This window comes from Didymella exigua, assembly GCF_010094145.1.
Source record: "Didymella exigua CBS 183.55 unplaced genomic scaffold M421scaffold_40, whole genome shotgun sequence".
NCBI lineage: Eukaryota > Fungi > Ascomycota > Dothideomycetes > Pleosporales > Didymellaceae > Didymella > Didymella exigua.
Genome location: NW_022984814.1, coordinates 34,631 through 52,199, shown reverse-complemented (window position 1 = coordinate 52,199; position 17,569 = coordinate 34,631). Strand labels below are relative to the sequence as shown.

General features: G+C 45.2%; 5 protein-coding genes across 5 annotated transcripts; 3 read left to right on the top strand and 2 right to left on the bottom strand.

The window, feature by feature from the left end:
- Window positions 1-65: 65 nt before the first annotated feature.
- M421DRAFT_403521 (CENP-B protein) lies at window positions 66-1,184 on the top strand. The gene is given in 2 exon segments (XM_033590265.1): window positions 66-485; window positions 501-1,184. The coding sequence occupies 1 exon segment, from the start codon at window positions 534-536 to the stop codon at window positions 717-719; it is 186 nt and encodes a 61-aa protein (XP_033444494.1). The 5' UTR covers window positions 66-485; window positions 501-533; the 3' UTR covers window positions 720-1,184.
- Window positions 1,185-5,607: 4,423 nt separating this feature from the next.
- M421DRAFT_424877 (uncharacterized protein) lies at window positions 5,608-6,162 on the top strand. The gene is made up of 2 exons (XM_033593891.1): window positions 5,608-5,791; window positions 5,834-6,162. The coding sequence occupies exons 1-2, from the start codon at window positions 5,711-5,713 to the stop codon at window positions 6,005-6,007; spliced, it is 255 nt and encodes an 84-aa protein (XP_033444493.1). The 5' UTR covers window positions 5,608-5,710; the 3' UTR covers window positions 6,008-6,162.
- Window positions 6,163-9,291: 3,129 nt separating this feature from the next.
- Window positions 9,292-10,668, bottom strand: M421DRAFT_95507 (chondroitin AC/alginate lyase; the record flags this gene model as incomplete). The annotated part of the gene is made up of 3 exons (XM_033598316.1): window positions 9,292-9,604; window positions 9,662-10,438; window positions 10,502-10,668. 3 exons carry the CDS (start codon window positions 10,666-10,668, stop codon window positions 9,292-9,294), a joined length of 1,257 nt encoding a protein of 418 aa, XP_033444492.1.
- A 670-nt stretch (window positions 10,669-11,338) lies between these two features.
- On the top strand, window positions 11,339-12,999 carry M421DRAFT_72880 (MFS general substrate transporter; the record flags this gene model as incomplete). The annotated part of the gene is made up of 5 exons (XM_033596926.1): window positions 11,339-11,578; window positions 11,629-11,855; window positions 11,905-11,983; window positions 12,032-12,505; window positions 12,556-12,999. 5 exons carry the CDS (start codon window positions 11,339-11,341, stop codon window positions 12,997-12,999), a joined length of 1,464 nt encoding a protein of 487 aa, XP_033444491.1.
- Window positions 13,000-13,906: 907 nt separating this feature from the next.
- Window positions 13,907-15,675, bottom strand: M421DRAFT_8898 (uncharacterized protein; the record flags this gene model as incomplete). Its single annotated transcript, XM_033597722.1, has 3 exons — window positions 13,907-14,314; window positions 14,364-15,216; window positions 15,266-15,675. 3 exons carry the CDS (start codon window positions 15,673-15,675, stop codon window positions 13,907-13,909), a joined length of 1,671 nt encoding a protein of 556 aa, XP_033444490.1.
- Between the last annotated feature and the right edge of the window lie 1,894 nt (window positions 15,676-17,569).

The window sequence follows — 17,569 nt, the reverse complement described above, 5'->3', positions numbered from 1 at the left end:
ATTGCAAGTATAACTACAAGAGAGCGCTGTGTAAGGATCCTAAGGTTATTAGTAACTAGTTCTAGCTTGTAGAGAATACTAAAGCTAAGTATAGTATCCTAGATGAAGACACCCACAACTTTAATAAATTTGGCTTTATGATAGGCGTTATATCCACTAGTGCTGTTGTCACAGGCTCTGAGCGTTGAGGGAGACCAAAGACAGTGCAGCAGGGCGACCAAGAGTAGACTAGCATTATCCAAGGCATCTGCGCAAAGGGCTGGTCTATCCCACCCTTCATTATCCTCTCTAGTAAGCACCACCTCTCAGCCTAGTACAAGGAGCCTAGTATACCTAATAACTAGGTTATTAGTGTCTCTAACAACAGCTAGACTAATAATAAGCTTAGAGTTAAGTAGTTAAAGCACTTTAATAAGCACACAAAGGCGCGCACTGTTAGCAGCTACTAACTGCTTGTTCTAGACAGCCACAAGAGCCACAACTTAGTTAAATTCTACTAGTACTATAAGGAGTATAAGATTATTACTCTGTGTATGCCCCCACACTCATCCTATCTGCTACAGCCGCTTGACGTGGGTTGTTTCTCCCTATTAAAGAAGGCCTATGGCCGCCAAGCCGAGCAGCTGATGCGGAGCAAGATCACTCGCATCACCAAACTTGAGTTCTTGCCGTGCTTCAAAGCTGCTTTTGATGCTTCAATTACCAAGAGCAACATCTAGGGAGGATTCAGAGGCGCTGGCCTGGTCCCGTTTGACCTAGAGGCTGTGATATCAAAGCTTGAAGTACAGCTACGCACGCCAACGCCACCTATTGTAGACAACAGCACGTAGGAGTCTAAGACACCAAGCAACACCCTAGAATTTAGGTCTCAATCAAAGCTAATTCAAGAGAGGATCCAGAGACACGCTAATAGCTCACTAACATCAATGGTTGACGCCCTTAATCAGCTCACCAAAGGCGCAGAGCTAATGGCGCATTCACTAGTTTTGGTGCGCAACCAGGTTGCTGACCTTCAGGTAGCCAATAAGGCTGCCACACGCTGTAAATCACACAAAAGAAAGCAATTACAGTGAGATAGGGTATTAACCTTTGCTAAGGGAGTGCGGCTAACTACTCTAAAGGAGTTTGAGGCCCGTAGTGATGGGAAGAAGGCAAAGAAGAGAGGAGGCGCTAATAGCAGCACTTAGTTATTAAGACACTGTAGCATGTGTAGCAAGGCAGGGCACAACAGGACAACGTGTAAGAAAGATGCGCAAAGTACTGTAGATTAGTGCAATATACTGTGTAGTACATGATATTGTTGTTGTGTGCTGTAATGTTGTAAAGTAGTTGTAGTGTTGGTGTAGTCTTGGCAAAAGTGAGCCACTCGCTTGTGTGAGCCACTCGCTTGTGGAGTACGTTATATAAGATTAGAGAAGAGACATAAAATAGAGAGGATAGAGAATATACACAATTCTTACTACCTATAATCTTGTTAAGTCTATACTCTAATAATAATATAAGAATCTAATAATTTAGACTCTTACTACTATAAGTAAGCTAGAATAATATTAATCCTTAGCACACCTACTATTATACTTACTAAATATACAATGTACACCCTGTGGCTACGCTAGCTAGAGACACGCTGTGTCTCTCTAGACGTGTAGGATAAAATTAATCCTAACTAACTCACGTGCCTAAAGTTAAAGCTATAGTTACTAGCTACACTAGATCTTATAATATATAAATAGAGAATAACACTTAACATAAAGCACCACTAAGCTAGACACACCACTAAGCTAGACACTTTTTCTTGGCATTATGAACACTATGTACAGGACAAGCAATTACTTACTACTTGCTACAGAACCTGCGTACAACGCACTTGCATCAGATGCAGACTCTTCTTCTGCATCTTTCTAGCACGTACAAGCGTTGTGCCTAGTCTTCCTACAGTTACTATAGTGCTGTTAACCTAGCTGTGCTCTTTCTTAACTACTACTACCACGCGCTTTCTTTAACACTGTACGAGCTGCAATTGCGCTTCTAGCTACTAACAATGCTGCTTTACTATACTCTATTGTGCCCCTATACTAGATCTGCTTTCTTTTCTAAGTCTTGTGCTTTATTATCTCTACTAGTTGCTCTTCAAGCTCCTGTATATAAGCCTTAATAAGTATATTTTTATATAGTATCTCTTTAGCTCCTTTAATAAGCTTTAAGAACCCCTTCTAAGTAGATGTTAGTAACTATATAAAGCGCTTACTTATAAGCTTTAATTATAACCTAAATTTATAGGTATTGCTTAGGGTTCTAGATTGCTATAGTGTTTCTAGTAGAGGTATTAGTAGAGGGGTATAAAATTACACTTTAAGCTAATTAAGGACTACCTATATATTAATAGGGACTAACCCTAATACCTTAAAGGCCTTTTTACAGTTCTTGTATGTAAATATATTAAAATAGGCGTCTCTGAAGGCTAGAAGGAAGCCTTCCTTATTAATATAGAAGACGTGTTAGCGTGCTAAGTCCTAGACATGTTAGGAGTACCTTAGTTTTAATAGCAAGAAATACACTATATTAGTGTGTCTAGCTTAGTGGTGCTTTACGTTAAGTGTTATTCTCTATTTATATATTATAAGATCTAGTGTAGCTAGTAACTACAGCTTTAACTTTAGGCACGTAAGTTAGTCAGGATTAATTTAATCCTACACGTCTAGAGAGACACAGCGTATCTCTAGCTAGCGTAGCCACAGGGTGTACATTGTATATTTAGTAAGTATAATAGTAGGTGTGCTAAGGATTAATATTATTCTAGCTTAGTTATAGTAGTAAGACTTTTAATTATTAGAGTCTTATAATATTATTAGAGTATAACGTAAAGCACCACCAAGCCAGACACACCACCAAGCTAAACACTTTTTCTTAGCACTGTAAATTTTCTATACAACATAATATACAACAATAATATAAGTAGATATTAACTTAGTAAGAAGGTAGAATTACTCTTGCGCTTTAGGCCTATACCTTAGGATAATTTAAGAGCGTACAGAGGGCTGTTGCTACCTTTAAGGTACCTTTCTAGAGGCTCTCTAATTAGCTAAACAAAATTATATTTTAATAAGAAGCACTACCTAACAGCTAGAAGCTCTCTATAATAGAAGAGTAAATAATTATATAATACATCCCTAACCTTAATTGACGCAAATTTGCCCCCTAGCTGTGTAAGGTAGTAGATATTGTAGATAAACTATTAGCTTTATATAGTAGGACACCTATTAGTAAGAACTAGGCTAAGTAATTTGTGTTACGTACAAAGGAGCTTAAGATAGCTTTTAATTAAGTAAAGGACTGTTAGAGAATACTCTAGGAAGATCTAGAGGTAATTAGCATGTAGTTTAAGCTTATACAGGAGATAAAAGACAAGTATAGGGTCCTAGATAAGGATATCTATAACTTTAATAAGACTAGCTTTTAGATAGAAGTAATTAGCTTAATAAAGGTTATTACAGGCTTAGAGAGGCGTACAAGGCTAAACCTTATTTAGCTAGGTAATTAGGAGTAGGTTATAGTTATCTAGAGTATCTACGCTGCTAGGTATGCAACCCTACCTTTTATTATCTACAAAGGGCGTGTCTTTATCTCTGCCTAGTATAAGGAGACTAATATCCTATACAGCTAGAAGGTCTTAGTCTCTAAGAATAGATAGACTAATAATATACTTAGTCTTAAGTAGTTAAAGCATTTTAACACATATGTAAGAGCGCGTTAGAGGGGGTTGTATAGGCTGCTTATCTTAGACAGCTATAAGAGCCACCTTAACTAGGAATTTAAGGACTACTACTAGGAGAACAGAATCCTTACCCTCTATATACCTCCTTACTAATTGCACATACTTTAGCTACTTAATATAGTGTATTTCTTGCTATTAAAACTAAGGTACTCCTAACATGTCTAGGACTTAGCACGCTAATACGTCTTCTATATTAATAAGGCAGGATTCCTTCTAGCCTTTAGAGACGTGTTTTTTAATATATTTACATACAAGAACTGTAAAAAGGCCTTTAAGGTATTAGGGCTAGTCCCTATTAATGTGTAGGTAGTCCTTAATTAGCTTAAAGTGTAATTTTATACCCCTCTACTAATACCTCTACTAGAAACACTATAGCAATCTAGAACCCTAAGCAATACCTATAAATTTAGGTTATAATTAAAGCTAGTAAGTAAGTGCTTTGTGTAGTTACTAATATCTACTTAGGAGGGGTTCTTAAAGCTTGTTAAAGGAGCTAAAGAGATACTATATAAAAATGTGCTTATTAAGGCTTATGTACAGGAGCTTAAAGAGCAACTAGTAGAGATAATAAAGCGCAAGACTTAGAAAAGAAAGTAGATCTAGCATAGGGGCACAATAGAGTATAGTGAAGCAGCATTGTTAGTAGCTAGAAGCGCAGCTGCAGCTTGTACAGTGTTAAAGAAAGCGCGTGGTAGTAGTAGTTAAGAAAGAGCACAGCTAGGTTAACAGCACTGTAGTAACTGTAGGAAGACTGGGCACAACGCTTGTATGTGCTAGAAAGATGCAGAAGAAGAGTCTGCATCTAATGCAAGTGCGTCATACGCAGGTTCTGTAGCAAGTAGTAAGTAATTGCTTGTCCTGTACATAGTGTTTATAATGCTAAGAAGAAGTGTCTGGCTTAGTGGTGTGTCTGGCTTGGTGGTGCTTTACGTTAAACTTAATAAGATTAACGTGTTTCACAAGCGAGCGCCGCACCCAAGCGAGCGCCGCACTCTCGCTGCCAGAACGCCGGCGCAACAACAGCGCGTAATGTCTCAACCACAACAAGCTCCTACACTCTATACTGAAGTTGATGTACAGCTTGCTATATCTAATATCTTAAGAAACTAAATTCAAAGTATCTAACAAGCTAAGAAAGTCTATAAATTGCCTAAACAAATAATCTAGTACTAATGCAACAGAACACGCTCTTAATGCGACTGCAAGCTAAATGCAAAGCGCCTTATAAAGCTAGAAGAGGAGGCAGTTATACTACGTATACTTAAGGAGTCTGTGCGTGGCCTACCCTCCTTAAGGGCAGATGTATAAGATATAGCAGATAAACTGCTAAGAGAGCGTGGTGCAAAGCCTGTTAGCAAGAACTAGGTTAATAACTTATTAAAGCGTACACTAGAGCTCTAGAAGCAGTAGACCCGCCTATACAATCACTAGTGGGCTGCCTGCGAGGAACTAGCAGTTATCTAGCCCTAGTTCACGCTTGTTTAGTCTATAAAGGCAAAGTACAGTATTATAGACAAAGATGTGTATAACTTTAATAAATCTAGCTTCCTAATAGGCAAGATCTTGTTATAGCTAGTAGTATTAGGCTTAGAGAAGCCTAGGAAGCAGAAGAAGATCTAACCTAGCAATTATAAGTAGGTTACCCTAGTATAAGGCGTTAGGTTAATAGGGAAGGTTATCCTACTATTCCTTATCCTTGCAGGCAAGGTTCTTATCGCTAACTAGTTTACTAAGGACCTCCTACAGGACTAGATTATTAATGTTAGTCCTACTAGCTAGACTAATAATAATCTAGCGCTTACCTAGCTCCTCTACTTTAATATGCATGCGAAGCTAGTTAGGATCTACTAGCTACTTATTATTAATAGCTATAAGAGCCACTGCTTAGTGGCTTTCCAAGATCTCTGCAGAGAGAAGAAGATAATCACTCTCTGTATGCCCCTATACTTGTTGCACCTGTTGCAGCCACTTAACGTCGCCTGCTTCTCGCCACTAAAGCGCCTATATAGCAACAAGGTTTTAGCCTTAGCACGCAGTCACATCTAATATATAAATAAGGAAACCTTTCTGCTAGCCTTTAAATTAGTGTTTAGTAAGGTGTTTACTACAGAGAAGGTTTGCACAGGCTTTAGAGGTGCTAGGCTAGTCCTACACAATCTAGAGGTAGTGTTACTAAAGCTTAATGTGCGCCTGCGCACGCTAATGCTACTAAAACCTAGCAACGTTGCCTAGGAGCTAAAGACACCACACACTACTTACAAAGCAGAGGAGCAGTTAACTCTAATTTAAAAGCAAATTTAGATCTATTAAGGGTCTCTAGCAAGTTTGTTAGATAAGTAGGTAAAATAGTTAGTAAAGGGTGCTTAGCAGATAGCTTATAATTTAGTATTAATGTAGGAGGAAATAGGCTGCCTTTAAGACACTGTAGAAGCGTCTATAAAGTGCAAGACCTGTAAGCAATAATATATACACACAGAGGAGACCCTTATAGTTAGTAAAGTAGCTAACTTAATTACTAAAAAGAAGGGTAGGGGTTATAGTAAGGGTAAGACACCTATAAAGAGGGTGCGTGTTAGACAACACTACAGGTATTATAGTAAGATTAGACATAATTCCTATACTTACAAGGTAGAAATAGAGGATATAGATAATAGTAAAGCTTCTAAATAATACTATCTAGGCCTGCAAACAATTATTTATTTGTGTTATGTTGTGATATAGCGCTGCGCAGGCGTTCTGTTGTTGAAAGTGCGGGACACAGTTGGGTGCGGCGCTCGCTTGTGAAACACGTAATAGGTAGTAAAAATTATATATATTCTCTATCCTCTCTATTTTGTGTCTCTCCTCTAATCTTATATACTCTTAACCTACCTTTCTATTACTTATTAGCTAAGGTATTATCTTAGTAGTCCTAGATTACTTAGCTACCCCTCTTTTATATGCTTAGCGACCTTAATCTAGCGTGTTGCTAATTATTAGGCTTAGTCTGTAGGCCCCTGCCTTGCTTGGTGAACTCGGCTAAGACCTCTAAGTGATGTCTCTGTACAGATCCGGCCCTGCCAACCTTTCCTCAGTAACCCAATATCTGACAAGTTAATTAGCTATATCTTCAACACAATAAAGCGTTGGAGCAAATCCTTGGGAATCCAGCTTCCTAATATACTGTACAAGCGCCCTCTGCTCTGTCTTCTGAAGATTTGCTAATTTAGGGGAGGTATTGCGTGTTGACTGCGTCCCAGCGCGTCGCTGTTGGAGGGTTGTTTTTGACACCTTATAGACCACTGCAGCGGGTCGCACGCTTAGTTCCTAGGGCCTCCTAATTGCTTAAAGTGCAAGCTTAATTCTGTCTTCTTTTAAGAGCATTTCAAGGTTGAGTGGTTAGTCTATTGAGGTTTGAAGGTGGGACAGCCCAATGGCTTGTTGAGGCGGTCCACTCGCTTAGCCGGCCCACTCGCTATACACTCACGTTAGCCATGCTAAATTAGGCTCTATTAGCCCTTAGATGTTAAATCCTGTACAGGATAGTGCGCCCAATGCTCTTAGAAAAGTAAGGTAGCAGGGCGACAACATAGCTCTATTGTCAGCAGTCAATAGCTCGTCAGCATGCAGTAGCGAATACCGCTTGTATAATCAACAGCCAGGCTCATAACTGTAACTGCGTGAGCAGTGTCAGTCGGGGACTGTGATCAACGATTGTATTGCTATCTGTTGTTGTGTTGTGTTGTGTTGTGTTACACAAGCTATCAGCTCTCAGGTAAGTGCACTTGCCCACCGGGCAGTGCCTGATACAATAGGATATCATGTGATCTGAGCCACGTGGTTACGTATCCGTTACCGCTGTTCCCGTCCTCGGTCATTTACTTTGCTGCTCTTTTACCCTTCACTAGTTACTTCCCGCCAAACACATCATGGTAAGAGGGGGGTGTATGTAGGCTAACCCTCACGGCTGTCAGTTTTGACCTCAACGTAGCCAAGTCAAGTGATCGCCGCCCATATCATCAATAATGAACGATCACGTGGAAGTGACTAGAGAGCAATACAACTAGTGTATTGTGTTCTTGTCTGTTCTTGTTCTGCTTTTATTTTTTGCTCTCCAAGGCTCGCTGCGGGGTCTGTTTTGATGACGTCTTTGTGATGCAGCTGAGGTAAGAGGTGCTCAACGACATAAGGAAGTAGCACCAGACCACCGCCAACAACACATGATCTGCTTCTCCTCTCAACCGTTACAGAAAATACTTTGTAAGTCTACGAGGGATCTGAACAGCTCGACGATATTCAAGGCTGCTCAAGACATGCTTTTACGTAAGTCTGGAGCGCACACGTGTGGATTAGCTGGACTACGCAAGCGACTTCGGCCGATCCTCGCATGATGTAATGGTTGGCCACAGGCATGGCTCGGCGACCCTCCTCGACTGTAACACCAAGTATCAAGCTTGAAGCGTTCTGAAATTCACTGATCATGACCTTTTTTTCCATCAAACTCTACCCTCTCATCACTCATCTTGTCCAGTGTCTGGTAGGTATCAGTGTGAAGGAAATGAATCAGGATATGACTTTTGTCAGCGTCCACATCTTCCAAAGCTATCTCAGATGTCTAGGGGCTGCGAAGGAAAGGTCCTCGAGCTTCTGCAGTACAGCGTCTTGTGCATAGTATCGTTTTTAATCAACGCCGAAGTACACAACAATCAGTGCGCTCGTATATGGGCTAAGATCATAAGCCCTGGAACTACTAAATCATAGATCAAACGTGGCATACCTAGTCTAAGAACGAACAGAGACAGTCCCACTTTTCTCTTACAGCGCGCGGCTGCTTGTGACTGGCAGGATGTTCCTGCACACGAACGTATCGGCACCCCACATCCCCATATTTCATTGCTACACCCTGTCAACGGCAATTTCCCGAGATAATAAAGATTGGCGACCATGAAAGGTAAATAGGAATCCCATTTTCAATCTTGGAAACAGGATGTCTAAAGCCCTTCAGTTATGCCGTATTGCAACTGCAAGCGGCCTTCGCATCGTAATTTGAATCTGGGCTCCGTTTCCAGAACTGAACATCAGCTGGCTTTGTCTATCTACGTAGGGAGGTGAAAACAAAAGCGCGCTTTAGTATAACTTAAACGCCGTGATGAGTCAAGTTAGAAAGAAGGGCCAGAGTGCGTAGCGTCAAAATCATGGTTGAAAGGCAGAATATCGCGGTATTGAACGCGCAACAGCCGAAGCAAGTAGTATAAGTTATCGTGCATAATGTTTATAGATTTCTAGCGCTGAGGTGACCCAGATGTCCGCCGTAGCTATGATACCCACGATATCAAAGAGGTTGCATATCATGCCACAGCACATGTGCGCATCTTGGGAGGCTGGAGACAGGTTCTGCCGCCTATACTGGCTTGGAATGATGACGATCCGCCGGCAGCTGTTTTCAACCTTGCACGTCTGCGAGTCAAGGAATACGGACCGACTTACATGGGTGGGCGGTCTTGACAATTGCGTTCAAGCCTACCGCCGTTGTTCTTCTACTGGCCACTAATTCTGTACAACAAAGTTCCATGGCCGAATGCATCGAAGCCTCCCGAATTCGGACCATAATCGCCACCACCGCCTTCAATGTTCGCAGTCAGGTTCCTATTGACGAGATTGCGGTACGCCTTGGTCCATGATGCATTTATACCGCGAACATCGCTGTAGTGCGCATAGATGGCCTCAAATCCCGGTCGGATGTCGAAGCGTTTCTTCTCCGAGACGACAGGAAGGATACCCTCCCAGCTATGATAGGGCTTGTATGGGACGGAATTGTTCCCGGCGTTGAACTTGCCTGCGTACTCCGCACTTGCCAATATGTTAGCATTTAATGCGTCTCATGATTACAAGCGCCGACTAACTTACCCGTTCAGGATCTGGTTTCCGTAAGCTCCATACAGATCGATACCCTGGTTGTAACCCTGCTGACCGATCACGCCCAGAAGTGCGAAACACAGCGTTGCGTGACCTTGGTCTCTGCCTGCCTCTTGTCCTTGCATCAAAGTCTTGCCGCTTCCTTCCTCCGTAAAGTTCGCAATCGAAAAGTACGGAAGAGCACCATTGATCACGGTACTGCTATCTGGTAGGCCGTTCAGAAAGGTCTTTACAGCCCAGTTATACATGGTCGAGTTATCGGTGAAGATACCGATTGCCATCATGGAGGCAATGTTGCAGAGATCCCAGTTCGCGTAGTAAAAGTCGGGCTTGCCACTGTGCGTGGTGAGAAAGTAGTGGTTCTTGGGAGCGAACACTGTGTTTAGCATATTGCCAAAGACTGTCTGATTCTTCTTCGGCCAGCCTTGGTAGTCGCGGAGCAGTTCGGCGGCGTTGGCGAATTGATATCCGTACAAACCGGCGGCGAGGAACAGGTCTTCGTTGCCGTCGATAACCTTCAACGTGCTGCCCCAGCCGTCCAGAGTTTTGGTTGCAGCATCAGCGAAACTAGTGTTGCCGGTGACTAACCAGCGCAGAGCGAGTCCGTATGCCGAGTGGGCATCGCGGTATGCCGAAGGAGAATTGTTGGTCAGATTCTTCTCAGCAGGGACAGTGCCAGGCGGAAATCGTGCGAGGACTTCCTTGGGGCTTGGCTTCCAGGTAGTCTGCACAAGTGGACGAGTTGACAGATGCTTGAAAGCTGTGGACCTGCATGGGAAACATCAAGTCAGCGTCTGAACTCATCTTCGTCCACGCACAACATGTACGCACCATGGCTCATCTTTGGCCGCAACGCGCGCTTTGATGCGCTCAATGTCCTTCGAGCTGTGAAGCGCACCTGGATGGGCAAATTTCGAGACTTCATAGTGTTGTTCGAATGGGATTGCATTGGCGAGTGCCGTGAGGGCGGTTACGGTAGTGAGAATCGTGAAATGCATGGCTCTGTGGCTAGATAGATGAGGCGCCGCTGATGTTAAGTTGAGCTGAAGGGGAACCACTGCTGCTCTTATGTGTTCGCCATTCACGGCAGCTTCAAGACGGCTTTGTTATCACGTCATCTTCATTTCGCTCGCTTTTCTGTCGGTTGCTGCTACTCCCCGCGTTTTCCCCAGTTGCTCCGCGTTACCAAGAATAACTAAGATTGAAGCATCGGATCTTGCTGCAAGAGGAAATTGAGCGTCGGTGTACAGCATGGCAAATGCGTGAGGCTGTAGACGACCCTGCGTGAACCCTGGAGAGGCGGAGAGAGGTCCGGGACATCGCCCGGTGCCCGCAGCAAAACTCTAATCCGCGGACATTGGGTCCACCCCGCCTGTCTTGCGTGGCGCCACATCGTATTTGCGTTTACTAGCGGAACCCCAGACATCAGAAATCGTAAAATTGTCGGAGTATGCGCGGTAGTTCAGGCCGAACCCTCATGACGTGAACCCGTGTGTGGAGAAAAGCGGAGAAGGTGCGCCATTCAAATATTGCCGTAGGTCAACTGGTTCAAAAACAGAAGATCGTTTGGATTATCACTCAACGCCTCGACAGAAGGCATCCGCCATCATGTCCGCCAAAGAACTCGAAGCAGGTGCCAACGTGGCCAATCACCACGAAATAAACGATATGATCTCTAAGGAGGCCGGTCTTCACTTCGAAGTTGTCGACGAGGATACTTTGCGCTACACCACGGGCCCTCCAATCGAGATCGACGCGGCAACAAATAAGCGTCTCTTTTGGAAACTCAACCGCCGCATCTTGGCCGTTCAATTGGTCACCTACTTTTGCCAGTCTCTTGACAAGGGTACTCTGAACTTTGCGTCCATCATGGGCATTCAAAAAGATGCTAAACTTGTCGGACAAGAGGTATGTCTCTCTCAGGTCTACTAATGTAGTCATCGCTGACAGGTTGGCAGTACCAATGGCTCGGTACCATACTGTACATTGGTATTTTAGTTGGTGAATGGCCACAAAACTACCTTCTACAGAAGCTGCCGCTTGCTAAAATGCTTTCCGTAAACGTCTTCGTCTGGGGTGCCGTGGTCGCGTGCTCTGCGGCTTCGACTAACTTTGCATCGCTCATGGCTGTTCGGTTCCTGCTGGGCTTCTTCGAGAGCTGTGTTCAGCCAGCCATGATGTTGTTGTGAGTGATCCATGTAGTTATGCACGGCATTTGGCTAATCAGGGCCCAGGACTTCGATGTGGTACACTCGTGAGGAGCAATCTCTCCTAAACTCGCTTTGGTACTGCATGTCCGGTGTGCAACTTATGGTCAGCATTCGAGCTCCCAGGGTCATGAAATAATGCTAACCTGTGTAGGTTGGTGGCCTACTTGCCTTTGGTGTCTCTCACTTCACGGATGGACCCATCAAGAATTGGCAACTGCTGTTCCTCATTCTTGGGCTCGCTACATGTGCATGGTCTTTTGTCATTGGCTACTGCCTTCCTGACAGTCCCATGACAGCCAAATGCTACTCGGAGGACGAGAAGCGTCTCTTCATCGAGCGGGTTCGTCACAACGAGACCGGCATCAAGAACAAGGTGTACAAGATGTATCAGGTCAAGGAAGCCTTTACTGATACTTTTGTATGGTGCTGCATCGCCCTCATCACCGTGGCCAACCTGATCATCGGCGGTCTCGGGGTCTTCTCTAACCTCATTATTCGCCAGTTTGGATTTTCTCTCCTCCAAACTCAGCTGCTCAACATTGCTCAAGGTGCTTGGCTGATCATCGTCATGGTTGGGTCGGCACAAGCTTGTCAGAAGTCCGGCCAGAATTGCCTAATGATGATTGTAAGTCATGCAGCGTATGTCATATGACGAAATCACTAACCGGCCTTCAGCTCTGGACTATACCTGCTATCGCCGGTACGATTGTTATCCTCATCGTCAACCCCAGCCCCGGAAACTCTGGCGGCATGCTCATCGCATTCTACTGCACTCAATTCTTCTGCGCTCAAGGCAATATGATCATTTCTCTGATCACCCGCAATATTGCTGGCCAGACCAAGAAGGGCATGGTGATGACAATGGTATTCGTTGGCTGGTCTGTTGGTAACCTTATCGCGCCTCAGATCTTCCAGACGAAAGATGCACCACGGTACCTTCCTGGTTTTTTAGTGCACATCGTCATCTATGGGATATACATCGGTCTAATCGTATTAACGCGCGTTGTCTTGATGGCAAGGAATCGCCGCAAGGATGCTGTTGTTAGCGAAGTCACGCATGAGCTTGCCTTCCAGGATTTGACGGATACGGAGAATCCCAACTTCCGTTACGTGTACTGAGTCAAATTCAGGCTCGTAAAGAGCGGTGGCGGGGTTGATGAACCTGTTTCTGCCTAAGGGCCGCTGGGCTGTTATGCAAGGGTAAAATGTAGTTGTAGGAATTTGGCGAGGAAGATATCTGACACGCGTCAAGTACTGCATGGTTCGTAGTTAAACTATAGCCATTAATTCCATGCTTGATTGGTTGCCCTCCTAAATATGGGATCGTTCGGCTGTTGTCAGTACGAAGGTACAGTGTGTATTGATGTGCATTGGCAGCCTGCTTCCAACAGAGTGCATTCCTTCAATAGCGCTGCACACCATGCACATACATCTCTCGTGGTCTCACATTGATACCCAGAATAGCACCAAGTAGGCACTGGAGGGCAAAAATTATGTTTGAGCACGTGGAATATCTGTTAGACTGAAGACGAACGCCGGTACCCGACACAAGATGTGTTCTGACAGATTATACGAGACTAATGCGTAAGCTCTGAGTTACACTTCCGACCAACCCATCGCCTTCTTGTCATGAATATAGCACTGAGTAAGAGCCTGTGCAAGCATTGAGCGCCGTTGACACCTCTAAGCTGGTACTCGGTATCGCCTTACACGTCGCAGCCGTAGTGTCCTGTCGGTACTACCTGTAGTACAGCAAGGCTCAGAACATCTATGACCGAGAAAATGGGCCACATGAGGCGCTCGCATAGGCTCATTTCGCGGTCCTGTGATTAATTTCCTCATCGCCACTCAGGGCGCCAACGTGCAGGCAGGACCTTTCCCGGTGACCCGAAAGCGGCTAGCGCAGCCACGGAACTGGCAGTAAACCGAAGGCAAAGGAAGAAATGCAAGAGAAGACAACACATCGTCTATCATGGACCCGTACGTCTACTCACTAAATCACCATACATCCTGTCCAAGGCGTGCTCTACTCCTCCTCAAAACGCAGATCTTCCTCAAAAGAAGGAACACCGTACCAATCCATGCTGCCGCGAACATCCCACTTTCGTCCGCGAATCTCGCCGGTGTAGCTGTTGCGCCTGAGCTGTAGCTTCGAATACATCATATAAGGCTGGTAACGGTCAGAGTATCCAGTCCGGGAAAGTTGAAGTGTGAGCCACTGCAAAACTCCTTGCTGTGACTCTGAAACAATCTCGGCAATGCTGATTGCAGCAGAAATGGAACCCTTCTTATCAAGTAGCGGAGGCGCGATGGTTCCCCAGGCATCCTGCACCAGTTTCTCGCTGAACTCCGACGCCTCATCGGGGATGTGAAGGTAAAGATCAAGTTTCTTGAGTCGCATGCTCGACAAAACCTCAAGATGTCTCGCGTCCACCTGTGATTCATGGTCAGCGCCTTGGTCAACTACTGATCGGCACACTTACATTTGTACTACACGGTGCATCCCATCCTAGGCGTTCAAGAATGGGAAACGTGGCTGCAACGGTCTCGAGACGGCTCAGATCCATGTACATGCGACTGCAGTAGTGACCTAACGCCGGCCCAAGAACCAGAGTCCTCAATGTACTCCTGTGCTGCTCGATAGCCGGCCAAAGATCATCAATGCCTGTCTGCGCTTGAGCAATATCAAGGTGTTCAAGCGCCTCGAGTGACTCGATGAACACTTTCGCAGATTCTGTCGCAGCTTTTGCGGCTCCAAAGCGCAGACTCTTAAGGTTTGGTAGTACACCGGTGAAACATCTGAAGAACGTTTCGGGGTTATCCATCCCAAAGTCAAGTTTGCGCAAGCGGGAGCCATCGATGGAGTCACGAAGCATGCAAGAATGCTCTAAATCCCAGAGATAGTTTGACTCTCCCCACAGTCGTACGACTTCGATGCTTAGCTCCTCGAGTCGAGGTAGGTGTAGGCCAGAGGCAAAGTCAAGACGCGGCAGCCCCTTTGGGTCGGTATCAGGGACAATCCTGATGCCGTCGTAGGGATCACCATCTGGCAGGCTCCGTATCCGAAGAGACCGTATTTTTCCACCAGCTGTTAAAGCCTGAGATAGGCGAGGCCAGTCAGAGTGGCAGGGTTTATCTGGTTGGTAGCCCTGAGTGTACACTACATACGTCAGCCCGACAAGAAGAGGTGACGAAAGCAGCTTCATGTCCATCTGCCGATGAGCGATGAACTTGGCATTCTGGCGGTCCGGAACTGCCACGTTTATCTCGAGCGTTGGCCAGTTCGTATGGAGCATGTCGAACACTTCATGAGACATATGTGCAGAAGTCTCCCAGCTGCGATAGTCAGTTTTAGTATCAACGAAAGGACAAGAAGTCGGCATACTTTAGTGATCGAAGGTTTCCATACCTGGCAATCTTGTGCAGTAGCATAATCAAGTCCTCTGAGGGGACCTCGTCCTTGACAGTAACACTGCGAACTTGCCTCGCAAGTTCACCCTTCTCGTCCTGACGGAATGACTGTATAAGAGCCTGAAAAGAGTTTTGCTTCCCACTCTTCTTTAGTCCTTTTTCCAGAGTGACGTTGTGGTACATGAAAGGCAATGCCGCATGGCGCAACGCATTGGAAGAGTGCGCCACGTTGAGTACATCCATGAAGGACGTTTCCGCGAGCTCGGAAAGAATAAGCCAATGAACATCTTCAGGTACGATGTTGAGATTGACAGTCGGGCCTGCAACAGCATCCGACAAAGCAGGAGGGCCAGCGTCAGCCACGTGAATGTTGCGAGTGAACATTGTTTCTGCGTTTCAGTGAAGACGGAGAGGAGAATCCGATGTGCTTTGGCTGGATACAATTCGACCGAGGCTTGGAGCTGTTCTTATAAATGAGCCTTGCCCAGGCAGCGATAGAGAGGCTGGTGCAGCGTGGCGCAGCGAAAAGACCGGAAAGTTACCGCAAAGCCCGAGCTTTAGCGTCTGCCTCAGGGACCGCAGTGAAAACTTTGCCTAAATCTTTGCGAGTGTACCTACTCGATATCGCCATGGCTTTCAAGCCAGTAGTTTGCTTGAGCTTCGACATAGACTACCAGATAACCGGCGGCATACATTGGTCATCTCACAAAGAAACACGATCTTACGACAGGGCAAGCTTGGACGGAGTGACTCGCTGTCATCGTCGCACAATGAGTATCTATTTCGGGACGTTTTGATTCGTCTCGAGCGATCTGTGTGCGGGCTCGCGAGGCTGCAAGGCAGCCAAGGCTGGTTGACTCTTGAGCTTCACGGCCTTGAAAGCGTCCACATTCAAAGCTCGGAAGTGCGCTTGGCTGTGACAAGTGATCATGCTGGAGCCGGCGCGGTCACTGCGGATAGTGCGACGTGCAATAGTGAAGCTATCGTCACTTGGAGGGGAGGAACCTCGGGCAACGCGGGCCGATCACCTGCGCCTGCCCCCGGCGACGAAACTTGGACTCTTCCTTTATTTACTCACAACCATGTTCAGGACCACGCGATGAGTGTGGTCGATCTGAGGCTGGCTACATTTAAGTCTCGCTGCATCCTGACCAATTCTACGTAACAGCAAAGCATCTATTTTGATGATTATATGTGCATAGCCGTGCCGTCTTGGCGTAGCATACCGTGTCCGTGCACCGAACGCCTGGCGCGTAACATCTACACCAGATTTTAACGCGTAATAACTTAACACTATGCCAGGATTAAGCAATGCCCTTGCAGAGATAGTTGCAATGCAACTAGAAGAAGAAGTTGTCTATACAAAGATTACAGAAAAACACAGTTTATTGCGTACAACTAGACTGGCGGATGGGTACCCCTTACCTAGGGTAGGGTATAGGTAGGGTATAGGTCGCACGGACCAGGGTATAGGTAGGGTAGGGCTACTTAGGCTATAGGTATAGGTAGGGTAGGGTTGCAATGGTTATAGGTATGTCAGATGCTCGTACTGTGAGCCAGAGTAGGCTGGCGGAATGGGTATACTCCAACGTCCTTCGTGGGTACCCCCCAAAACTTTGTCAATAATACATGGATTCTAGCGAAATAGGGCTTAAAAGAAAGAGAAAAACTACCTCTACATTTCTGTAGTAGAGGGTTTTGTTATAACTATTAAACTGCACAAGCTAGAGGCTAGAAAAGGTCAAAAAAGGGGGGGTACCTAGCGAGCATAACGTAGATTATCACCGAGCCGGCCATATCACCGAACCGGCCATTTTCTCTTGGCACAACTAACACAAGTTACTGCAACTACAACTACTTGCTATTAAACAGTGACCCAGCATACTGCGTGCTTGCATTAGATTAGGCTGGCGGATGGGTAGGGTAGGGTAGGGTATAGGTATAGTCACGTGATTTATGGGTAGGAACTAGGTAGGGTACATGAGGTACCCTACCCAAACGGTTTGGGTAGGGTAGCACGTGACTGGGTATAGGTATAGGTAGGGTAGCACGTGACTAGGTATAGGCATAGGTAGGGTAGCTAGGTAGGGTCTAAGAATGGGTAGTTATTAGCAAAATCTAGGTTACTACTCTAGACTTTGTACTATTGTATACTTTAGAGCATAAGTATGTGATAATAGACTGTGATAATAAATTATAGATGCTTTTTCTTCTAAGTATTGTGTATGCGAAAGAATCTACTAGTACAACCTAGGGTTAGTTGTATACAAACTAGGTT

Bases quoted from the DNA above. Each gene is read 5' to 3' on its own strand.
- M421DRAFT_403521 (XM_033590265.1), top strand. From the start codon at position 534: ATGCCCCCACACTCATCCTATCTGCTACAGCCGCTTGACGTGGGTTGT.
- M421DRAFT_424877 (XM_033593891.1), top strand. From the start codon at position 5,711: ATGCCCCTATACTTGTTGCACCTGTTGCAGCCACTTAACGTCGCCTGC. The intron at 5,792-5,833 runs GTTTTAGCCTTA...TATATAAATAAG, and splicing joins AGCGCCTATATAGCAACAAG to GAAACCTTTCTGCTAGCCTT.